Source organism: Diceros bicornis, chromosome X (genome assembly GCF_020826845.1).
Source record: "Diceros bicornis minor isolate mBicDic1 chromosome X, mDicBic1.mat.cur, whole genome shotgun sequence".
In the NCBI taxonomy this organism is placed as follows: domain Eukaryota; kingdom Metazoa; phylum Chordata; class Mammalia; order Perissodactyla; family Rhinocerotidae; genus Diceros; species Diceros bicornis.
The window spans coordinates 8150528-8176622 of record NC_080781.1 but is presented as its reverse complement, the minus strand read 5'-3'; the positions used below and the strand labels follow the sequence as shown (position 1 = coordinate 8176622).

The 26095-nt window shown below is 39.0% G+C and overlaps 1 protein-coding gene across 3 annotated transcripts in view; it reads left to right on the top strand.

Annotated features, from left to right (window-relative positions):
• MID1 (midline 1) overlaps positions 1-26095 on the top strand; it is a 198017-nt gene that overhangs the window by 139096 nt on the left and 32826 nt on the right. For all 3 annotated transcript variants that reach the window (XM_058535427.1, XM_058535428.1, XM_058535426.1), the window contains exons 4-5: positions 14098-14205; positions 23235-23383. In XM_058535427.1, the coding sequence (XP_058391410.1) occupies positions 14098-14205; positions 23235-23383 (257 nt within the window). The remainder of the gene's footprint in view (positions 1-14097; positions 14206-23234; positions 23384-26095) is intronic.

Here is a 26095-nt window from a genome sequence, read left to right as displayed (position 1 = left end):
GGTAACGTTTTCAATATCAGACTCTTGATCCCCAAACACACACATACATATACACACATACCCCACAACCTCAAAATCAGCAACTGACAAACATCTGAATTCTATGGTCTTTCATTTTCTCTTCCGGACCAGGTTAGATTTGCTTTTCACTGTCCTTTTGGCAAAGCCCATCTTTTACAGTGACAGTGCTCTCCAATTTCCCTCCCATCTCCCCTCCTATTGCCCTCGTAACTTTCACCAGCACCACCACCACAATTTCAGAAGAAAACCCTAGGAGAGCGAGTAAGCATGGATAGCTTCAAAGACAGATGGTACAGGCCCACTAGGTCAAAGATACAAAGAAAGTCAATTAGAAGATGGTGAGGTCAAGGAAAGACCCCACATACACACCCAAAGTTAAGCCTCCCTATTCACCTTTTTGCCTTAGCTGGGCTCTGTGTGAGATCAGCCGTAGACAGCTCTCTGCAATTGACCCCAACAGGGATTTTCACAAGGCACAGTAAGATATAACTGGCTCTGGTGTTTCTCTACTCCAGATACCCAATTCAAGATACATGCCCACTGCACCCTGTACATTGTTGAAATAAATCCTTAACTTCCTGCTGTCATACAGACATGCTCTTTTTTCCCTCTGCTCTGGTGCCTTTCTCATCTTCCTCACTCCTGGGTTTCCCAACTCCCTTTTTGCCCACTCTGATCTCCAAAGACCAGTCCCACTTCCATATTCGGCAGCAAGCCTTTCCCAGCTAGTCACACACACCAATTGCCCCATTTCTGAAACCCTCTGGAACCACACGTCCAGTCGAAAAGTAATGGGAGCTACGTAATTTAAACTTTCCAACTAACTGCATTAAAAAAAAGTAAAAACAAATAGGTAAAATTAACTTGACTAATACATTTATTTGACCCGACATATTCAAAACATTATCATTTCAACATGGAATCAATACAATAATGATTAATGAATGCATTTCATACTCACAGCACATCTCAATTCAGACTAGCCACCATTTCAAATGCTCAAAACCCACAAGTCGCTAGTGGCTGCCATATCAGACCACACAGCTCTAGAACTTCTGTAGCCCATGGGTTAGCAGTTAATTCTGTGTGCAGTTGGCATGTTTGCTAATTGTTCTCTAGCGAAGTCATTCTCTCTAGGGTGCAAAGTTCTGTTTCTACCACAGGTCCTAGTGTGGTGCTTTGCAAATCGTGGGCACTCAGTAAGTCCATAGATTGCTTCATGTGTTGTCACTGGTCAACCAGTAACATCCTCCTCACTTGTGGATAAATAAGATGTCCTCATTTCCTCTCACTTCCATTCCTTAGCTACTAAGACTATTGCAAAGATCTCTAGAAACCAGTAGCTTTAGCCGCCTATAGTTTAAGTGGAGAGAGAAGTGAAACTTGCAGCTGAGAAGCAGGGACTGCATCGAAGGTTTAGTTTGCTGGCAGAATCATAATAAGCAGTGAATTAAGATTTTTGTGGTTCCTAGTTTTATAAATAGGATTTGCAAGGGGAGAGCGTTGGCTTGTTTATTTTTGGTGCAAAGTGTTTCTTCTTTTACCATGTGATCTGAAAATGATGCCAAAGAGACCATATCCTAAAGGAAGGTGGTTTCTTTCATATCTCTGACATAGCCTCGATCTAATCTTACTGAAAGAATGGGTGCCTAGGTAAACAATGCCAAGAAATGCCCATATAAGGAGAGCACATGCGAATGCTAACTTGGAGTCAGGCTCAGGCTACTTAAACAAAGGATTGCTTTAATTTTTGCAGAATAAAGTATTTTTTCCCTCTGTTTTTCATGAAGTGGCCTTAAAGAATTCCTCTTGTTTGTGGTCTCGAAGAAATTAGAACTATGCCCGTGAGGCCCGCCTTTAAGGGTTCTATTAAACAATAAGAAGGCTTTGTTCTTGGTAGTAAAATTAAAGTAAGCAGTGTTTCCATTACCTGGCAGGATGCCGCCTCCCCGCCACCCCAGATGCTGACAAACGTAAACAGAGCATTCTGTTTCCCAGGTAGGAAGGGGAGAAGGCAACATCTGTCTGTTTGTATATAGAAATATAGTTGACCTTTCAGATACTGCAGGGGATGAGAGAGAGAGAGAGAGAGAGAGAGAGAGAGAGAGAGAAGCACTTCTTTCTGTAATCCCTAACTCAAGTTTTTTAAAATTCAGTTTTACTGCAGAAAACTGTACATATTAAGGCTTAAAGCTGTAAAGCCATTGTTTTTAGAAAGACAGTAATAATTTCACAGTGAGTTGAAATGATGGAAAAGTGACAGGTCTCTAGATAAAGAAATATGTGTGCATACATATATATATATTTCAGTCTGATTCACTAGATTTCATGTGAATTTTCCAGGCAACTTTGCCTGCTGTTGCTCAGATTTAGACTCATTTAGGGTTAGTTGCAAATGAGCGTTTGTAGGTAGACTGTAGCCCTGAAGTCAGGAATGACCAAGGTTAGGATAGAAAACACTGTCAGATGCAAACTCTTTTCAGCCCTGCAATTAGTCGTAAGTCGTTGGAGCTATAGAACAAACTGGACGACTGTGACACCAGTGCCCTCTGACCTCCACTAGAGCTCTTCTTAAGAAATGTCAGAATTATAGTCCCCTCTAACGTGCTCCTGTCCGAAACTGTCAGTGCCATGCCCATAGCGCACTCATCAGTCCCATGTTCCCTGGCCTGAGAGCTTCCAGCTGCAAGCGGCTAAGACTCTGTTTGGGGACTTTTTCTACCTCCTTCCCCCACCAGTTAATTCCAGAGGGGAGTTAATGCCCACCCACTCCCAACAGCTTTCAACCAGCCACTGATGGGAGATATTAGATAAATACCACTCTTCCTCCCCATCACCTGAGTGTTCTGCACTTTCCAAAGTTACCCATTGGGATTAATTGCCAGTTACCCACAGTGGTCTTGGTAAGGCACACTTTACTGACTTCGTACCTTTCCCCATCTCACTTCCCCACCACCCTACTGGTGTTTCCTGGCAAGAACTTGTACTTCCATCCTAGTCTCATGACCTGCTTCGAGGAGAACAGACCACAGACCCCCTCTAAAATGGAATGATGGCAGAAATCCCTTTTCCCCATCGTGACCATAGCTCACGTTTTCAATTTCCCTAAACTCTCCTCTCTTTCACTGTATTGAATAAATGTGAATATTATACACTGGGCATCAAAGATATTCAAAAATCAATCTACCAGCTTCTGCTGGTATTCTAGAGTTATAAGAACCATGCAAAATATTTCATAGATATCACTTGTGGATGCATCAGAAAGACAGAACAAAGCTTAACACCTTCCAGTTGTACTTCCAAGTGCAAGTCTTATCAGTGGTATAATCAAATATATGTTTCGCTCACTGTAAGGAATACCAAAGAGCAGGGATCCAATCCCCACTCTCCATAACTTTGCAGGGGAGCTGCTGGCATCTATACTTGAGTAATTCAAGCCCAAATAGGAGTCCAACGTTGTATTTTTCCAGGACATTGCTATTCAGGAATCACGGGACAACAACTAAAAAGAATGCCACTTAATGAGAAATGACATGTAAGATTGAAAATGAGTAATGTAAGGTCATGGGATAGAAGCTTCCTCTTTCCATTAGAAATGACTTCCCTTCCCTGAAACATATCACCTCCGTCCTCCCCGGTGCTCAATTAACCATCCTCTTCTGTAAGTTATTTTTTTAGGTTCTGGCCACACCATCTAAAGTCTGGTTTTTACCAAATACATTTGTTGAAAATTACTAAATAGAAAGTACCATTTATCAGAAACTTTATGAAAAAGACTTGATAGAGACAAATGCCCATGACAGGTTAATAGATTTTTTTTCATTCTGTTTGCCCAACCCAAACGGAAGGGTGTGGAGCATTTGCTTTATAAAGTGTGTAATTAATAAGAGAAAGGAAGGGAGGAGTTTATTGTTTTTGAATGAATTATGAGCAACACCTTCCATTCGGCTTCTTCATTTTGGAACTGCTTTGAACAGAGTTACCATTAAACACAAAAAGAAAAGTCTGTGGCATTAATGCCAAGAATGTAAGATTGAAGCCAGTTGAGTAAAACTGTGAAAAACATCACGGGAAGAGCAGCTTTTATTATAACTGTGACAGAAGTCGGCAGGACATCACGGGGAAAGTAGACGCCATACTGCAAGTATATTGTCCTTTTCAAATTGAAATCCTATGAATTCGGTAATGACAACTATTCATGGCTTGAAGGAAGAAAAGGAATATTTATCAAGCACCTACTTACTATGTGCCAGAGAGTTTATAGATATTTTCACTGAAAGTATGCAAATGAGGAAACATTCTTGCCGCAATTCGACACATTTTTCACGCCTGCAGCTCTTTGACTACAGAGTCCATGCATGATCTTTTCCTCTAGTCTAGAGGTTGGCAAACTATGACCCTAGGACCAAATCTGACTCGTCACCTGTTTTTGTAAATAAAGTTTTATTGCAACACAGCCTCCCCCATTTGATTATACATTATCAGTGGCTGCTTTCATACTACAACAGTGGCGTAGTTACAACAGAGTCCATATGAGCTGCAAAGCTAAAATATTTCTTCTCTAGCCCTTTATAGCAATGTTTGCCAACTCCCGCTCTACAACACGGAAGGCTCTCCTCTGTTCCCCACCCCCATTCCCACCCGCATTGCGTCAGGAAGGAACCCTTAAGGAATGCATTTGAGATTTGCAAGTAACTCAAGAATTTCTGGAGTTAGTCCTCATGTTATAGCTTCCAAAACCATTCTTTTGATGAAAAATGTAGATGGATAAAAGCTTTGATTCATGCTAGAAAGTCCCCAGGTAATCAACACAGACTGACTAGTTCTAGAACTTGTAGTCAACATAGGCTGACTAGTCCTATATGGACATATCGCATAAACAGTTTGTTAACAATAGTGATAGTTAACATTTCTTGAGTAATTACTATGTGCCACGCATTTTTCAATGGCTTTTCATGTCCTATTTCATGTCCCTCACCACAGTCTGCCCTAGGTTTTCTCACCTCGGCACTAGTGACATTTGGGCTGGATAATTCTCTGTTGTTGTGAAGGCTGTCCTGAGCATTGTTGGATATTTAGCAGCATCTCTGGCCTCTACCCACTAGATGACAGTAGCAAACACACACACACATACACCCGCCCCCAATTGTGACAACTGAAAATGTCTCCAGACGTTGCCAATGTTCCCTGGGGGAACACCTGGTCTACCAGGTAAGAGTTGATATTTTCTTCATTATGCAGATGAAGAACTTGAGAAATGGATAGTTTAAGCAAATGCCCTAGAACATGCAACTAGTAAGGAAGGAAGTCCTGCCATTCACTCCCAGGAAGACTTCCTCAGGACCCTGAGTTCTGAACTACTGCCTCCTCTAGCCCTTGTTCAGTCTAAATTATTTCACCTTGTTTGACAATTTTGCTTTACTGAAAAAGTAACAACATCAACAACGTCTTGGATGGGCATGTTGTGTGTGCTGCTTTTGGAAGAAAAATTCGTTGTGTGAAGCTTCAAAGTTTTAGGCATTAGCAGTGGCACCCTTGCTGGACAGCTTTATTGTATTGTTACAGTTGTGTTTCATTTATAAGAAGACTTTGATTGCCCGGCTTCCCACAGTGTGTTGCCATTTTTAATGGCATCTCACTTCTTTATCCAACATTCAAGCTTCATAATCTTAGAAACCTCAAGAAAAGAAGATTTATCATGAGGTTTCTGGGAGCTATTTTTTGATCCCATAGCAGAAATATAGCAAAATCCCACTTGGATAGTTAATCAGTATGTAGAATTGGTCTCCTCTGGGCCAAATCATTTTCCACCACGTCACTCCATGGTAAAGGTCGGATTACATGTAGCTTCTATCCATGCCATCACTACTGTTACTTGCCATCAAAAGCGCTTTAGGAGGGGACTCCATTTTTTATTTTTCTGAAAAGCCTTTCTTGGGCTTTAAAAAGTTGTAGTTAAAAATGTTCAATATTAAATTAAAATATTAGATATTAAATAGTATTGTCCTGTACTCCAGTTTTTCCTCTGAAGAAAGGGACTCTGGGAACTTGGCCATTCTTCTCTTTCTCGTCTACTTGAGCTAGGTCCGCAGATATTTGACTTTGGTGTGAGAGAGTTTCAGGGTGAAGATTACATATAAACATATTAGATGAATTACAGTAATACAGTCTGCTCTTACTCAATTCTCCTTGGCTCAGTTTTATATATAAACTCAAGTATTAGAGTCTCTTTCATTTCGTTGTTCCTTCTGGCAGGTCTGTCTGACTTCTACCCCAGGGTCTGGAATGTTCCTCACAGCTGCCTTTGGCAATAAAACCCAAAGCACCCTCAGATCCTCATATTTCTCTTCGCACCTGGTCAGCAGTCCACGGTAGGGCGTAGAGCCCCCTTGCATTTCCCTGTCCCCTCATCTTCCTGGCCATATTATCAGCTTATCTGCAGCTCAGTTGTGTTTCAGTTGCTCCAGCCCTGGGCAGATTGAAATTAAGTCCTCCAATGTTTTTCTTTTTGAGCGAAATAGGATTGTTGTGGACGTTATAACATATAGCGGTATGAAATAATAGTGTTATTAAAACATAATAACACTAACCTCCTTAAATTTGAATGCAGACTCAAAATTATATAACCTTAGTTATAGAGAAAAGTGCTGTTGAGTTTAAACAATAACAGCAACATCAACAAAGCATCAGATAAAAGAGAGTTTTAATCTTTTCAAGGTCACCTTAATTTAAATCACAGTACAGCTTTGCTTTTGCCATGAGGACCAATTCTAGGCAAATTTGTAACGTAGACTTTTGTCTTTTAAATCCCCAATCTCACTGGTAGTGATTTCCAGGATATCAAGGTTTAGAGTCTTAAACCAAAGGGGTCGCAGTTTGATGGTGCAATTTCAAGACTGCACTAATGGTGGGCCAGTGTGGTAGGGGGCTCCTGGGCTGCCCAGATCAGGGGGCACTGTTCTCATGGAACTGAAAGTGAATGGTGGCCTCTGGAGTTGTCCAACGCCAGCCGCCATCTTTCCTCAACACCCTGAAATAAAATGTCCTTTCTCCAAGACATCAGGGTTATTCTTTCCTAAGCTCTCTCCAGTGTTTGCCCCTGTGTGTGAATAGGAAGTGATCTATCAAGTTAGCGTGTCCTTTTCGCAAGAGGAATTAAAAGGTTTTAGTCTGAAAATCTAGAGATGGCTAACTCATTTCAACAAAGCACTACAAAATCAGAAAATGAGGATTTCTAAAAGCATATTAGTCCAATTTCACCTGTGAGAGGCCAGATATTTTTTCCCCGTTGATGTTTCCTTCTAAGAGTTCCATAAAATATTTCTGAAGATGTTAAGGCCGCATGTCTCTGAAATCTAATGATGTTTATACTCTGCATTGAACATCCTATTTTGTAGTTGAATACAAGTCAAATTAAAAGAGCAAGTTTTAAGAAATGCTTAGAAACTGTTTACAGACTGCTAAAGAACGTTTCACAGACACGTAGTCTAATTTTTAGTGTGTGTATGTAATTAAATCCCTTTAATGTTTATACATATATGACAAGAACAAAATAATGAATTGTTCGCTTCACCCCACCTCTTCTGTGAAATGCTGTAACACTATTATCCCATAAAACTTAGCAGGGGAACTTTTTACTGGGCATTGCTAACCAAGTGCCCTGGAGAAAATAGCCAACTCATTTATGTTATCATTAATTAATCTGGGGAATGAGTACATGTAACTGCATTTCTAGAAAAGGCAGATAAACTGTACACCCAGTGCCAACTTACGTGGGACTGCAACTGATTATTGGTATCTGATATGACCGATAATGTGGCCAAGTGGCCCTCAGTGCTGAATTAGATCTCAAGGCTAGGAGGGCAAGACATGAGTGTTGGCCTTCTACACTCACTTCATTATTCGACTTTCTAATTTCTCTTTCATTAGACTGTAAAGAATCAGAAAGTCTATCACGAAGAAGCAGCAAAATTACCCCAGGAATAGCAGAGAGTGGGTTAGCACTCTCTACAAGCAAGACTCTGTTCTTCTGTGTCTTACTTATGTAATTTCTCTTCCCGCCCCCAAAATACTTAGGACAATTATGGATACACTAGATAGTAGATAAATACAATCAATTCTTGTTGTTTGTGGTAGTTATCTTCTACAAAGTCACCAGGAACATGGAACTGGCTAATACTGAGTCATTGCTCTTAGGGGGTACACACACACACACACACACACACACACACACACACACCCCTCACACAGATTATAATCTTAAATCCTGAAAACAAGTCATCCTGGTAGATTCTATTTTCTCTATTTTATAAAAGAGAAAAGGAGGTTCTGAAGTGTTAAGTGACTTGCCTGAGACCTGCCTACTAACAGACGCCAGAGTTGGGACTCAAACCCCAGGCAAGTGGCCCCAGAGCCGGAGCTGCTTGCACTATACTGCACTGCCCCTATTGTCTCCGTCCTTGGTTATATGAGAGCTGAAACAAGAAGGCAGACCATGCCCTTGTTCAACCTCACTTGGGTGCTGGTAAGGTGGCTCGAGTTTTTCCATGCTCTCAGCATGTCTGCAAATGGATGTGAAAAGGCCACAAGTATTGATTTTGGGGGTGCAAATTAATTTTTAAATTTTGGCAGGTAGGCAAATTTGCAAATACAGAATCTGTGAATAATGAGACTAGACTGTATGATTACGAGGTAGCCTGTTAAAAGCAGAGTCAGGAGTGCCTACAAACGCCCTTTCCACATCTTTTGGCTGGTTCCTTTTCATTCCTCGAGAGACTTGTCAGAGAATTCTTGTCTGAGCACCAATAAAAAAGACCCTACTCTCAGCCATGTTTGATCACATTACTCTTTACTTTCCTTTATGCAATTGTCATGATCTGAAATTTTTATTTATTTCTTGACTTGTGCAGCCTGTCCCCCTATGCTTATATGTAAACTCTGTAATAATGGGAACTTTGTCTATCTTGGACCCCAGTGTATGCCCAGAGCTTGGAATGCTGTCTGATACACTGTGGGAACCCAGTTGCTATTATTCGAATGAAAAAGTGAATGGATAAATGAGTGAATCACTAGTTGTCTGTAGCTCTTTCAAAGTGAAGGGCTGCAGGTGTTTTATAGGAGGCACTTGCAGCCTCAGATAGGCATTAGGGCCTGAAAGAGATATGGTAATAACTCCTGAAAGAAGTAAATTCTGAAAGAATTGAGATTGGATCTAACTTTAGAAGAATTAATTTAGGGTATTTTGCAAAAAGATTAAGTTATTACTAAGAACTAGAAGACGATGATGGGGGGAAATGATGCATTTCAAGATGAGAAAGGAAGCTGTAATTCCAGATGTAGAGAAGATGCATGCTGAGTACATGGGCGAGGCTGAAACAGAGATGAGGTAAAAGTGACTGAGTTTCTCCTCATGAGGGGCTGATGTGATATGTACTCATGAGTATAATTGCGATGAGAAAAACAGTAACCATGAGGAGTCTGGGATGGGAAGAGGGCCCAATGTTAAGCTATATTCTGTCCTGTGATGTCAAGGGCTCTGAAGCTTAAGTGCCCCATTTCCAGTGTGGTCCGGAGGAGGGATACAGTAGTCACCTACCACTGACCATCCTTCCTAATTATCTCCATCCCACTTTTGTCTTTAGGTTAGGGACCAAGAAAGAGACTTAAGACACAAAGGTGGAAATGTAGGTCTATAAAAGAAGATTTTGGGGTTGTTTCTTGCGTCCTTAGATTGGCCCTACCCAAAGCACTTCCATCAGCCTTAGTGATTTCTGAATCAAAAAACGTGAATCAGAAATGAAAGCTAAAATCATAACCAGGAGCTGCCAGCTTCCAAACCAAACCTGGGAACTAGAAGCACCTGAACACACTGCAAGTAACCAATAAACCCTGCCATATTTGAATTAATAGCCCATATAAGAAATGAAGTCCAATCAAATCATTAACTTTTTTAAAGTGACATATGAAACAGCAAAACTGGAAAATTTCTTTGTAGTGGAAGAATTTTAGAAATATAGGATAGCACTCAACTTATTTTATTGTATCTTTTGAAATATGAGAATGTTAAAGTTACAAAAATTTGGAAGCTTCATCAAAGTAGAAAAAGAGATTCAACTTTCCTGGTTTCAAAGGAAAGTCAACTCTGTATTCTTTGAAAGATTTAAGGAAAATACTGGGCCTAAAATTAACAGATCATGTTCCCAAATTTCTGGAAATTTATATTTTGGGACCATGGTGGTTTTGGTATGAGCTTTCTCAAAACATATTTGGCTGAACAAAGTAGATTTCAGTCCACTTTTTTGTAAAAGAAGCTATCCATCATAAATATTGAATAGTCAGAATTTGGATTAAATTGAGCCCCATGTTACGATGGTAACTGGGACACTTTTCCTACTATGGAGTAACCCAAATCCCACTGATTTTGAGAGTGAAATGAATCCCAAACTAAATCATAGTCTATTAACAAAGCTACTTCTCAATGCAGACAATACTACCTCAGATTTGTCTTTCGCCTCATAATGTTAGTTATTTCCTCATAGATTATTTCCTGTATTTACCACAATAATCCCACATGGCTGAGAGAGCAGATATTACTCACCTCATTTTACAAAATAGTAAAACTTAGAAATGGAGATATTCCTTGACTTTCCCCATATCATCATATGAGTAGAGCTGGTACTCCCCACCACATTTCATGGCACCTACTGTAGAACTACTAGTGAAGCCTCATTAGGTTTAGTCAAAACCAGAATATCTTTAAGCACAGAATATGTTAGCAGGGACATCAAAACCTGAGGACCTTACAATCTGGTCAATTGATTTTTGATCAAATTGCTAAGAGGCTTCAATGGAGGAAAAAATAGTCTTTTCAATAAGTGGTGCTTAGGCAACTGGATATCCATTAATAAAAGAAGGAAGTTGGACTCCTACTTCACACCATACACAAAACTTAACTCAAAATGGCTCATAGACCTAAATGTAAGAGATAAAACTTCTAGAGGAAAACAGAGGCATAAATCTTCATGATCTTGGATTGGGTTTCCTAGCTATGACACCAAAAGACCAAGTGACAATAGAAAAATAGAGAAATTGAACTTCATCAAAATTAAAAACTTTTGTGCTTCAAAGGGCACCATCAAGAAAATGAAAAGACAACCCACAGAATGGGAAAAAATATTTGCAAATCACATATCTGATAAGGGACTTGTATCCAGAATATATAAAGAAATCACACAATTTAATAATTAGAAGACAAATGACCCAATTACAAAATGAGCAAAGGATCTGAATAGTCGTATCTCTAAATTAGATGCCCAAATGGCCAATAAGCACGTGAAAAGATACTCAGCATCATTAGCCATCAGAGAAATGCAAATCAAAACCACAATGACATTCTACTCTATACTTACTAGGATGAATAAAACAAAAATGATAGACAATATCAAGTGTTGACAAGGATGTGGAGAAATTGAAAGCCTTGTACAAAATGATGTAGCCACTTTGGAAAACAGTTTGGCAGTTCCTCAAAAAGTTAAACATAGAGTTGACATGTGACCCACCAATTCCACTCCTGTATTCAAGAAGAATGACTACATATTTGCACACAAAAATTTATACATAAATCTTTATAGCAATATTATTTATAGTAACCAAAAATAGAAACAACCCAAATGTCCATCTACTAAAGAATGGATAAACAAGATGTGGTATATCCCTAAAATGGAATATTCTTTGGCATAAAAAGGAATGAAGTGCTGACACGTGCTCTGACATGGAGGAGTCTTGAAAACATTATGCTAAGTGAAATAAGCCAGACAGAAAAGATCACATATTGTTTGATTCTATTTATATGAAATGTCCAGAGCAAGCAAACCCATAAAGAGACAGAACGTAGATTAGTGGTTCCCTAAGGCTGAAGGGAGGTGGATAGTGAGAATGTGGAGTTACTGCAAAAGGGTATGGGATTTTGGGGGGAGGATGTTGAAAATGTTCTAAAATTAGATTGTGATGATTGTGCAACTCTGAATACACTAAAAGCCACAAAACTGGACACTTTAAATGGGTGAATTTCATGGTATGTGAAACATATTTCAGTAAAGTTGTAAAAAAAAATCAATGCCCCTCCCCCCAAAAAATAATCCTTAGGACATAATTTTACGTCTACACAGTCCCAGAAAACCAATAAATCCAATTCCTGCATATTGAGTGCTTGAAGTATATCATGATAGCTACTTGCTTCATTACATTTTACCTTGTCTCTTCTTGGAAGGTCATTTTCACTCTCCATTCATTCAACAAATAGTTTTTGAATGCCTATTTTGTGCCAGATATGGCACCAGGTGCTTGGGATGGATGCCTCATTTAACACAACAGCCAAAGATCCCTGCCCTTATGGAGCTTACATCCTATTGGATTTATGTTGATTGTATGCTCAAGTACAACTTAGCTCCTAGGGCTCATTCTAGGAGATACTTCCCAAGCGTAGGGTGCTACTTCTCAGCAGTTTCACTTTCTCCATCACAATGTGCCCATGGTTTTGGTATGAACCCATCCTTTTCACAGTTCGGTTGTAGTAAGTTATTAAATTCAGTTTGAGGTCAAAAGGAAAGAGAAGAAATTTCTTGAAAATAGTGGAGTTTCAAGTAAATATTTCCATAGATAGTTAAATTTATTTAGGAAGCCTCAAAGGCGACTGGAAATGATGACATAAAAGTAATGGTAAGAGAAATTGAGCCCAGTGGTTAACTTGCTTGAAATATTAGCCTCAGTTCCACATTCTGTACTTGTCCACCAATGCATTTTTTATTTTTTCTTTTGTTGAGTAAACATTTAGCAAACAAGTCTATGTGCCAATCTGACATAGGACATGATCTCATGGTTTGCTGCAATGGCCAGTGACCATCATCTTCTCAATAAGATGTCTTGAGTAGTCTTTCTACTGTGTCTTATGATGATCATGAATAAAACTCAAGGAGTCCTGGCCTCTGGAAACAGGACATGATTTCTCTGAACAGCCATCAATGGACTTTTATCCTGAACTCCTGACCCTACTTCCAGTTTATCTCATTCATAGAGAATGAAATTACTCCAGTTGAATAAAACATCCCAAATCAAAAGGGCTTAATGACTGGGCCGTGTCTTCTCCCTGAGATATGCTAGAGTAATCATTGCTATTGTCATTCTTTATAACACTGCAGCTTCTCCTGCGCTGTGTTAAAATCATAAAACCCATGCATGCTATCTTCATTTCCCACAGCTGTGGTTTCTGGGTCTCTGTTTGTGAATAAGCATTTCAGAATTGTCACGAGGTGGAGGAAATAGCATGTGCAGAGTATTTCCCAAGCCCAGTTGCCAAGAATGAGCTAATTGTAACCCTCCCTTGCATACAATGAGTCTTAAAATCTTCAAATACAAGCCATTCTATAATGATCTACCTTTCCAGGAGAATGGCATGCTATCATTGTAGAACCTTAGTCTTTTAGAAATAGACCAGAAGTTAAATTTTAAATTATGTCATAAGATTAATAAAATATTCAACCATCCTTTTTCTTTTTTGATGTTTTTATAGTGATTAAATACAAAGTTGGATGTCTGTATTTAAAAGAAAAGTCAAATAAATGTGAAGTAACCTTGCTACCTAGCTTTTGAAAAATTTTTCCAAAAGACATTCACCATAAAAGTATAATATTAGGTTTTCTTAACTTACTTTTTATGTTTAACAGGCCAAAATTGCACTTTCTTTCAAAATATAAAAGCAGAAATTGCAAATATATTTCGTGTCAATTTCCAGCTATGTAATTTGTATAGCTATGTACATAATGTGCTAAGAAAGATTCTGAGGCTGAGTCTGGTTTAGCAGAAAAGAGCGCTATCATTGGATAATAATGTTTTCCAGGGTTGCAAGATAGGGAGTAGACATGTAAGTCCTATATTTGCCATCCCTGCATAATTTGAAAAAGAGTTAACATTTAAAATATCTTTTCAGCAATTACCAGAAATATTCTAGTCTACATTAAAAAGAGCATTTAACTGGAAACAAAGGCCAAATTAATGTTTACCATTCCATCTATCCTGTAGGTAAATGCATCGCGTCAAGAAGCCAAATTGATGGAGGAGTGTGATCTTCTCATTGAGATCATTCAGCAGAGACGACAAATTATTGGAACCAAGATCAAAGAAGGGAAGGTAAGATTTCTAGGGCAGAAGATTTCATATTCTCTACCTGGCGAAAATATCATACTCCCATGCCCTTCAGTATTTTAGGAAATATTGAATACCCTCCTGTTCTATATTTTCTATCATCTCCTCTTAAGTCTTTAAGATGTAGTTCAAAGCCCCTTGGTTGGCCAATTTTTTCTCCACCCCTTTCTTTGTATTATGGTCTCTTATGCATACCTGTAATATAAGGGCTGCTCCGTTACCCAACTCCAGGGGGCCGCATGGAGCTCTGGTCTCTTATAGCCACTGTTTTTCACTTCTCTTCTCTGTGAGAAGAGGGGTTCCGTAGAGGAAGAGTTCATTTCATATTTATTGCTATATCCTAGCAGTTAACACAGTGTTAAATAAATGTTTAAGTGAATCAGACTTTATATATAGAAATTGTGAAGTGCTTTCCCATGCCCTTGAGGGAATTTAGATAGGTATAATTTCATGGTGGCAAAATTCCTATAGTGTCACTATATCATATACCCCTTTGTGGATATATTAATAGTACTTCTTTTCTAATGTTTGTATTTTTAAAAGTCCTTTGGTTTTACAGTAAACTATATTCAAAAAGCAATTCACAAATTTATATTATGTTCTTTATGGCCACTTTCTTATTTATTCAAAATTCATTCAGAAACTGTTGGTATTTTTAGAATTTATCACTTTATTCTATTTTTAAATTAGTCATATTTTTATTGAAATACTTATCCATTTTATTTTACCCATTTCTGTCCACCCTCAAAGGATAATTTTGTGAATATTTAAAAAATAGAAATATTCAAGATCCAATGAATTCATGAGTTTCTATTACTGCTCATAACTGTATTTTGATGAAATACGTATAATTAAATCAAATTAGCATGTATTAAGTAGTACACAGAGATTACAATAGCTAATATATGTGCTCTTCTCTGTTTTTTACAAAATGTAAAAGGTACTTCTAATATTGTATAATGTTTTAGATTACTTTGTCTATATAGATTGAAAAATATTTATGCATGTCAACTGTGATGGTGATCAGAAGAGTTAAAGTCAAATCAAACCAAATTGTTCTGAAAACTGTTACAGTGAATTAACAAATTAATATGAAATTATTCCCTGGCCAAAGACTGACTCAGATGTGTTGAGAAGCTACTTTTTCTCACATGCAAATTGTACAACTTAGAAGAGCACTGAGTGTCAGCCTGGAATCCTTACAGGATATATTTCCTCTTCCATCATCTTGCACCACATACGTACATCTCGTAATACCTTACATCTTCCAGGTTCTCAGACACTTGACTGCCTGAAATACAGCTGCAATTAATTATTAATATGCAATGGAAGGTGATTTGTTGCCTTTATATGGTCGTGTGCAGGGATCAGCTCTCAATACTCATATTAGTTTCTTATTGTTGCTGTAACTAATTACTACAAACTTGGTGCCTTAAAAGAACACAGATTTATTATCTGATCTTCTGGATGTCAGAAGTTCAAAATCAGTCTCACTGGGCTAAAGTCAAGGTTTTGGCAGTGCTGTTTCTTTCTGGAAGCTCTAGGGCAGAATCCATTTCTTGCCTTTTTTGGCTTTCAGAGGCCACCCACATTCCTTGGCTCACAGTTTCTTCATCACATCACTCAGACCTTTGCCTCCATCCTCAGATCTTTCTCTGACAGACTCTCCTGGTTCTCTCTAATAAGGACCCTTATAATTACATCAGGCCCACCCAGATAATCCAGGATAATATCCCCTATCTCAAGATCCTTAACTGAATCACATCTGCAAAGTCCCTTTTCTCATGTAAGGTAACATATTAAAAAAAAAAAAAACTCCTGGGATTAGGATGTGGGCATCTTTGGGGGCCCTTATTCAGCCTGCAGTGACACTCCACCACAGCTTCCTGGCAAGCATGCCTTCCTTTCTCTCACTTAACTTCCCAGCATGAGGGTGTCTCTCATGAGCTAGATCAAAGTAGTGAAGGGGTATCCCCAGTTCCAGCTATGGTGGTGCGTGGGGTTCATGCTTGGGTGCCCCCGCTCCACCCTGAACACATATCAGTGATAGACAACATAGTAAAGTAGAAAAGCAAAGAGACATAGCTGGGCCCAAAACAAGATGAATAACATCTTCCGGGCCAGAAATGCGGCAAAACTTCAGAGCCGTGACTGTGGCTAAGACACAGGCTACTGGGACTTGGTCTGGAAGAGACCAAATCAGCTACACCTTCAACTCCAGTGGATAAATAGTTCTTGAAGCATTGGGGTAAATGGGCTAGAAGTACTCCAGATGGTATGGGGGGCTGAAATCAGGCTCATTGGTTAATGCCATGGGCTGCATATGGTTTCCCAGTTCATTAAAAGGGACAAAAAAGATTATTGTCAACCTCTACCTAGGGCCACAGCTTTGAGCAAACTTCAGGCCTGGGAGTCTGGAGCAAGTGAGTTGTTGGTTTAGTGCCTGGCTCTGCACTGTTTCTGATACCTGCACAAAACAGGAGCCTCAGAAATGCAGAGATAACATAGGATTCCTGAATGAAGACCCCCAAAGACAAGGTGAAGGCGACTGTAAAACCACTAGACAGGGTAGACTAAGCAAGGAGGGTGAGGGAGAAAAAAGCTATGAATGACACCTTCCCTTTCAAACTGAAATTCAAACCACAATTCCAAAGCATATAAGGAAATCTTGAATTTCTACAAATACAGCCAATAAAAATCAGCAAAGATGATATCTCACCCCAGGTGAAACTAATTTTATGAGAAAATATAAAAAAGATGTTCAAAGAGATAAATGAAGGAATAACTTCTATTATAAAAGAGCAAAAATTATGAAACCACAAAAGAAGGATATGAAGTAAGAAAAAATAAATATGAAAATAACAAATTAACAGTTTTGAAGGTAAAAATGTAGACACTGAAATTACAAAGAAAACTCAGCTGCAAGGGAAATTTGGAAACTGAGTTTTAGCCTCCACATAGGGGAGGATATCTTCATGTAAGAAATGAAATTTCATCCATACTTCATACCATATACAAAAATTAAATCAAAATGGATCATATACCTAAATGTAAAAGGTAAAAACCATAAAACTTCTAGAAGAAAACATGGGAGGAAATCTTGGTGACCTTGGGTTGGGCAAAGATTATTTATATACAATGACAAAAACATAAGAGAAATATTTACAGATTATATAATTATAAATTATGTTTCATCAAAAATAAAAACTTCTCTTCAAAAGGCACTGTTAAGAGAATGTAAAGATAAGCCACAAATTGGGAGAAAATATTTATAAATTATTTATCTAATAAAGTACTTGTATCCAGAATATATAACAAATTCTCAAAACTCATTAATAAAGAAACAGATAACCCCTTCACCAAATGGATAAAAGATTTGAATAGATACTTTACCAAAGAAGACATATGGATGGCAAATAAGCATATGAAAAGATATTCAAAACCATTGGTCATTAAGGAAATGCAAATTAAAACCTCAATGAGTTGGGGCCAGCCTCATGGTTTAGGGGTTAAGTGCGTGCACTCCTCTACTGGCGGCCCGGGTTCGGATCCCGGGCACCCACCGACGCATCGCTTGTCGGGCCATGCTGAGGCGGCGTCCCACATAGAGCAACTGGAAGGATGTGCAACTATGACATACAACTATCTACTGGGGCTTTGGGGAGAAAAAAGGGAAAAAAAAAAGGAGGAAGATTGGCAATAGATGTTAGCTCTGGGCCAGTCTTCCTCAGCAAAAAGAGGAGGATTGGCACGGATGTTAGCTCAGGGCTGATCTTCCTCACAACAACAACGACAAAAAAAAAACCTCAATGAGATACCACTACTTACCTACTAGAATGGTCAAAATTAAAAAGACGGACTGCACCAAGTGTTGGTGAGAATGTGGAGGAACTGGAACTCTCACGCACTGTTTTTAACAATGAAAATGGTGCCTTTTGGAAAATTGGCAGTTTCTTAAGTAAAGATACAGTTACCATATGATGCAGCCATTCCAGGTGTTTACCAAGAGAAATGAAAGCATATGTCCATATAAGACTTGTATATGAATTTTCATGTTAATGTTAAGGGTAACAGCCCCAAACTGGAAATGACCCAAATGTCCATCAAGAGAATGGATAAACAATTTGTGATGTAACAATACAATGAAATAGTATTCAGCAATAAAAAGGAATGAACTATTGAAACATGCAACAACATGGATGAATCTCAATATAATTATGGCTAGTAAAAGAAGTCAGAAATTTGTATACACTGCATGAGTATATTCATATGGAATTCTAGAAATGACACTTTCTAATAATCTACAGTGACAGAAGACGAACCACTGGTTGCTTAGGAATGAGTGACAGGAAGGAGTGGACAGGATGAATTACAAAGGGTCAGGAGGAAAATTGGGGGTATGATATATATGTTCATTATCTTGAATGTGGTGACTATTACATGGGTTTACACATATTTGAAAACTTATGAAATTTGTACTTTAAATATGTGCAGTTTGTTATATGTTAATTATATCTCAATAAAGCTGTTTGTAAGACAAGTAAATTGTATATTTATATAATGGAACAGTCTTCAAAAATTAAAATTAACGATCTAGGGTGATATGTATTCATATGGACAAATCGCAAAAATATAAACAAGTTTTATAATGATTAGTATGGAATGAGAAGTGTTATATAAAGTTTGATAAACTACAAAAAAAAACCATGCAACGTTTAGGCATGTATACATAAACATGCTTGGGAGTGATCAATCCTGAATTCAAGAGGATGTTTTCCTCTGGAGAGGGATATGAATCAAATTAGAGAGGGACACACAAGGGCTTTAACGCTATCAATAATATTTTACTTCCTTTTGAAAAATCTGATGCTAATATGATGAAAATATTGCGATTTGGTAAAGCTGGTACTGTGTACAGGAAAGTTGATTATATTACTTTAAAAATGGTCTGTATGTTTGAAATTTATCAGTTATTAAAAAATTCACATTTGCTCAGGGATATTATCTCAAAAGGCGAAATTAGAAAGCAAACGCTACTTGGGAAAGCTGAGGGCCCAGTTTGGCTTTCTCTTGAGTTACTGCTCTGGCACATGACCAAAGATTAGTTGATCTCAAACCCCGGAATTCACAGTGACTGAGTCCCTGGAAATCTGAGGTGCTGGGCAGGGAAGGCAAGTGTGGACTTGGTGCCCAGTGCGGGTGCCCAGGGTGGTGGCTGGGCAGTCTGAGGACACTGAATCCAGGACGGGACAGTGGAGTTCTCTGACCAGCACTTGGAAGTAGGGAGCTGGAGGAAGAACCGGCAGAACCATGGGGACCACAAAAGTAAATTTCATCCACCTCGTGACTTTGCCTCCATCTGTCTCTGGTGCCAATCACAAGGCCCTTAGACCTGGTGGAAACAAACTCGCCACAAATCCTCCAACTGGGGAGGTTGCCAAGCAGGCGATATTGTTACACATTAGTAGGTACTAGTGATTCCTGCTCTCAGACCATTGTCTTTGAAATAAATGGCTCGACAGCCTTTATACTTGGACAGACTGAAGAGTCTCAAGCCATGAGACTCCCTGGAAAAGAATTGTCTTGTTTCTTCAGTAGTAGGGAATAAATTTCATGTCAGCACACAAAAAGCTGATGGCAAACTCCAAATTAAGCAAATTATGCATTTTATGTTCAGACACAGATTATGGTAGAAGACTATAGCTCAAGAGAAAAAGAGTCCTTTCTCTTCACTGTTCTTATCTACTCTAAATCTGCAAAATTTAAGAGAATTAACTTGGACTAAATGTTCGGGCTTTTCTATAGCCTTATAGAAACACTGAGTACAGGCCTCATTGTCAATTCAGATACTTGTATTAATTGAGGATCAATTGTTTGGACATAACAATTTTGGGATGGGAATCCTACATATATATAAAAGCACATATATAAAATATTTAAAATGCATTTAAAGAAAAATACAGGGCTACTTTTAAAAGCATGTGTAAGGTGTAATAAACAGCAAATAAATTGATATTAATAGTCCTATGTCCCCGCTAAAAGGAGATTCCAACAGACAGAATATTTCCATGATGAGTATGGAGTGAATTCCAAAAATTAGAGTGCGCAATCACACTTCCCAAAGGAAAAAAGAACAGTGCCGACTTGGAAAAATTCCCCAGCAGCAATAACACGTACATGTAGAGAATCTTCTTATGGATCAGTAGCTAGTATTTCTTTTAAAAAATCACATTTTATTCATCTTGTCAGATTTTTAAAATAGTATCTAAAAAAAGTGTTTTCTAGTGAAGAAATGAGTATTTGGCTTTCTGCTCACTATCTGGTTCTGAAGTGCCATACCATATAGGATAGTGTTTCACAGAGTGTGGTTCAGATCAGGGCCCCCTGATCAGAATCATTTCAGTCGGCAAACTTTTTCTGTGAAGGGCCAGATAATAAGTATTTTAGACTTTGCCGTCCGGTCTCTGTTGCAACAGCTCACCTCTGCCCAATATTGTGGTGTGAAAGCATCCATAGGTGATTCATAAACAAATGAATGTGGCAGTGTGCCAATAAAAGTTGATTTCCACAAACATGTTGTGTGCTGGGTATCACCATAGGCCATAGTTTGTCAGCACCTAACTTAGAGCAGTGTTTTTCTTTTTTTCTTTATTTTTTTACTGAAACCTGCAGTAGGAAATACACATGACATCAAATCCAACACAGACACACAGACACAGACACACACACACACACCGTTTTACAAAACCTAGCTTGCCCTTTCTACGAGGAATGCACTCTGCTACTTTCTTTTCTCCTTTCCTCTTCTCTTCTATTTAGTTTTTTAAATGCTAGTCCTGACCACACTAATGATTCATCACCTGCAGACCAGAAAACATTGCTTGTTAAAATGCAGATTCCTCCTGCTCTGCCAATTATAACTCCTTACCAAGGAGATTGGAGAGTAGGCCCAAACATCTACAGTTTTTCTTTAAAAAAGATCCCCAGCTGATTCTTGTGCACATAAGGTTTGAAAAGCTCCAGTCCAGTGTATCAGATGGAACTGTACACTAAACTAAAATTAAAATTATACCAACAATTGTTTTCCGTAAAGCATTCCTGTATTTTCAAATGAGGCTCTCATTTTGGCTTGCTTTAATTTATGCATGATTTAGGGCTTTTTTTGTTTTCCTTTTCCTCTTATGTCACTTTTAATTTCCAGTATCATGATGGAAGAAAAGAAGGGAGAAAATAGAGTTCAAGCATTGTTACATTTGTAACTGTGCAGTCACTAACAGGCATACTGAAAGGATAGGTGATTGACATGAAGTTATTCTAAAGGAATATTTTGACCTTATTTTTCTTTTGCTAGAATTATATTGAACATCTTCAATTCTGCCATGTAATTTAAAGCATTCTTTATGTTGTGCGATTAAATGTTCCATTCGCTTGGTTTGTTCTAGGGACTCTGTTATTTTTTCTTCCTCTGACAATTTCCTATGGATGCGTTCTGATATCTTTAAGTGGACTCTATGCCTTTCTTAGCTTTATCTCTGGATACAATAGATGTTAGAAGCTGAATTCTATTTTCTATAAAATAAGTGTTATTTTATTCACCTAATGAACACAGTTAATCTGCTGTGGATGGTCACTGTAATTATAATGAGTTAAGTCTTTCACCAGGCTTACGATCACTACTGTTTGCCCCAAAGTTTTGACACTTCATTCTCTAACTCTTTACTTCCAGGAATTTTTCTCACTCTTGCCTGAAATCTTATGGCTGCTGCTTCTCAATTCAGCATGAATTTCCTTTGTTTGCTGTAGTACGACATAGCTGGAATTGGACGTTCCTCAGAGGCCTCAAGTTCTGACATCTCCTTCCTTCCTTTTCTTCGATTAGAGTTGCATGGGGATGATAATGATGACTTGGAAAAAGAAGGAATTTCTTGGAGTTAGCAGGAATTCTGGAGGGAGCCTGAGCCAGCCTTGTCTGTAAGACAGATTAACTGGTCTCCTCCCTACACTTTCACCCAGGGCTGTTTTCCATTCCGGAATGAACGTAAAGCCAGCCAAGACCTGTCCCAGGCCGTGTGGATGGGGGCACTAGGCGTACGGCAATTCCAATTAGCAGTCTAATTTTAACTTGGCTTCTGGCCAGAGGGCTTCATCTCACAGCACATTTCAGACACCAGAGCAAACGGTCAAGTGGGTTACCGTGGACTTATCTTGGCCTGCCCCAGAGGTTATGGTCAATTACGTTTGAGGGTCATTTTCAAGCAAGACGGAATCAGGAATTGGAATGGAGGTTGGAACCAAACATGTGTTTTTATCCCGACTGGGAAATGCTTATCAAAATAGTTCTTGGTTATCAAGTAAGCACAAAGTGCCTGGAAATGACGTTCCCAGTGAGGGGAAATGGCCCAGCTGTGCTTTTTTTGGCTTTCTCTCATCTGCTCAACAGGAAAAATATTAATCAATGGAAAAAATGCTCCCTTTCTGTTAATTTAACACAAGAGTTTTAGATAGTGTGGGAAATAGTAATACTTAATGTTTTTACATCACAATTTTATTACATGGATTGCAAAGAACTTTTTAGAAAATGGTTTTTACTTAAGCCACACATTCGCACCTATAGAGATGTTTTATTTTCTTGATGGCCCAGCTGAAAAACTAAGCAAGTTCCAGAGTTCCCTAGGATCTTAACAGTAATTGTGTGGAATAGTTGAGACAAGAGGTCTAGTGACCCTCTAACTTACCACTGGGCAACACCTTTTTTCCCCATCAACAGGGAAGCAATTCGCAATTCAGTGTTTCCTCATAAAACAAATTAGCAACACTTCTCCAAGGAGATAAAGAATATCAAAGACAAGAGTCCCATAACTGGGATTTCCATATTTCTATGCCTACATTTTGAACTTTTATCGAAGGACGACTTACATACAACAAAATGCACACACATTAGAAGGTCCCAGCCCGATGCATTTTCACGAAGTGAGCCCACCCGTGTAAGCATCTCCGTGCCTCTTTTGTTCAAGGTGATGAGGCTTCGCAAACTGGCTCAGCAGATTGCAAACTGCAAACAGTGCATTGAACGGTCGGCATCACTCATCTCCCAAGCGGAACACTCTCTGAAGGAGAATGATCATGCGCGTTTCCTACAGACCGCGAAGAATATCACCGAGAGGTGAGTGCAGAGGCTGCTGGGAAGTTCTCAGCGGCGGGGCTCCGGTGTCTGGGGTGTCATTGGTTGGCCTTGCCCTGTCTTGCTTTTGTTTTCATTTTCAAGGCTGAGTACCAGAGAGAAGAGAGGCTTTGAGTTGCCTTGTTCCAGCTGAAGATGCTTCCCTTTGACACGTCAAAGCCCTTTCAGTAGCAGCCTGGAGTTCAAGGCCTTTGAAACGAGCCCACCAGTTAGGAAGAAAATCAGCCTGCTTTTGGGGGGACGGGGAAGCATTTATTGTGACTCTCAGACCTGATCTTATCGTACACTTGATAGCAAAGAATCAAAATGAAGGCAAAAACATAAAAGGGAATCTTTTCTTCCATCTCAGGGCCCATCTATTAAAAAAAAAATTGCCCAAGTGTTGTTCTCTGTTAGGCCTGTTTTTATTTGGTTGAGAAGCTTTGCCTCTCCTGAAAGGTCAAGGCTGACTCATGTGGGAGAGAAAGGACCAAACTGTCAACCTCGTACCTCCTTCTTTTAAAATATCCTTTATTGCAGGGTAGGGAACATAAAAATGACATTATTTGAATGGTCAGCTCAGCAGTAAAACTGACGGGGGGGCGGGGTCAGTGCTCCTTCAGTACACATGCTTGATTGGCATAAAATTACCTCCCTTCACTGATGCAGACCCCTATAGCAATTCTAGTGGAGCCCAAGAAAAGCACTTAACACCACTTAAATGACATCTTCAACCAACGCCGATGGCCTTGACTTTTCGTTCATTCTAATTTTCAGAGTCACCTGCCCCTTATCCAAAGCACTAATAGAATCTTCTCACTAGAAGTCCCCAGACAGCTCATTCATGCTGGTCTCTATCCTAGAGCAGGAGTCTGCAGACTTTTCCTATAAAGGACCGGAGAGTAAATATTTTCAGCTTTGCAGGTTATAAGGTCTCCATCACAACTACTCAACTCTGCCATGACAGCTCTACAGCAGCCTATCATAGATGGTATGGAAACGAATGGGCGTGGCTGTGCTCCGATAAAACCATTTACAAAAACAGGTGGCAGGCCAGATTTGGCCCTCGGGCTGTACTTTCCTAACCCCTGGCCTAGGAAAAAAATTATTCACCATCTTACCACTTGAATTTCTTCAAGGAAGAAGAAAGAAAACTAACATTTATTGAGTGCTTGCTTGTGTTGGACACTGTGCTAATTCTCAAACTATCACACAGAAGTAGGCATTGATATTTCCGTCTTCACTGCTCTTTCAATGAGAGTAGTGTATAGTGTTTTTACAACTGTGGTCTGGTATCTAACCAGCTTCATTGTGTTATTTCTTATATTTGAGAAAATTTCCTTCTGCAGCTGGTTAGATACTTAATCTCTTCCAAAGCACGTGGATAAACAGCTGGTTATCATCCCTTTTACATCCTTGAAATGATCTCCTCCCTACTCTAAGAAAAGCCAGTTTCTTTCCTCATGACTCCTAGGTTCCAAGTATTAAAATTTCTTCGCTGCTCTCATCTGGACTGTATTCAGTTGCTTTATATTCATCTTAAAATTAAAAACTACAAACAGCACTAATAGTCCAGTGTACCCACGACACTCTACTAGACGACATTTACACTTACGTCGTGGTTTCGAACTGGAATCCAAGAGTACTTTTCTCCAGCTATAAATCGTGAGATGTCCAGATGAAATGGCTACTATGAGCTGCATTTCTCAGCATCCCTAAAAATTCGATCAAGTATAATATGAATAAATTCTCACATAGCGAGAGGAGAGAATGTGGCCCTATAACAGTTAAGAGAGAACATTCTGAAAGAAAACCTGCATTCAAAGTATAACACAAGCACATGAATGCCTACATGTGATCTCCCTCAGATCCAGCAGGTCATATGTGATCCCATTCAGCTCTACCTGTAATAAGCCCATCTCATCAAGAATGGAAACATGACCTTGATTTCTCTTTCTACAAATGCATTGTACAATATAGCATACTCTCAAGCCTCACTAATGTATAGTTCTTGGTGCGATTGTATGTGCACTCTTATAAAATTTTATTAAATAAAACTCTCCATTAAATCCAGGCATAAGAAAGTTGGCCTACTGCTTCTGAGAAGTCTAAACTTCCATCAAGGTTGAATACATAGTACCAGTACAAATTTGCTAGGAGCCTTTGTCCCTCTGTTTGTGCATCCCCTCTCTTTCCGTCTCTATTTGTCAGTCCTCTTGGTCGATTCCTGAGCCTTTCTCTCTTGCCAGCAACTGGAATGTAGTAAAAGGGCACTGGGCTTGGACTAGGAGTTGGGAAACCTGGGTTCAAATCCCAGCACTGCCACCTGTTAACTGTGATTCTTTGGTTTATCCATGAGCTATTTTCTACTTATAAAATTGGGGTCATAATAGCTACCTCTATCGGTAGTTGTGATGACATTGCTAATGACTCCTAAGAACAGGCTTTAAGCATCATAGATACTCCATAATGTTTGTTGGATTTATATTTTCATGTTTTAGAATGTTAGTATGACCCCCTCCTTGTATGTCTTTATTCCAATGCTGGTCTCTGTCTACTTGTCTCCATTCTTCAACCCTTTACCTAACGTTCTTCTCTAGGACGTGACTTCATAGTTCCCTGCCTCCCATTGTGTTTCCCTTGGGCTTTGGTGCCTGTATACTTCTAAACCATCTTTATTCTTCTATTCAAGGGTAGAAAGCCCAGAGCAAACTT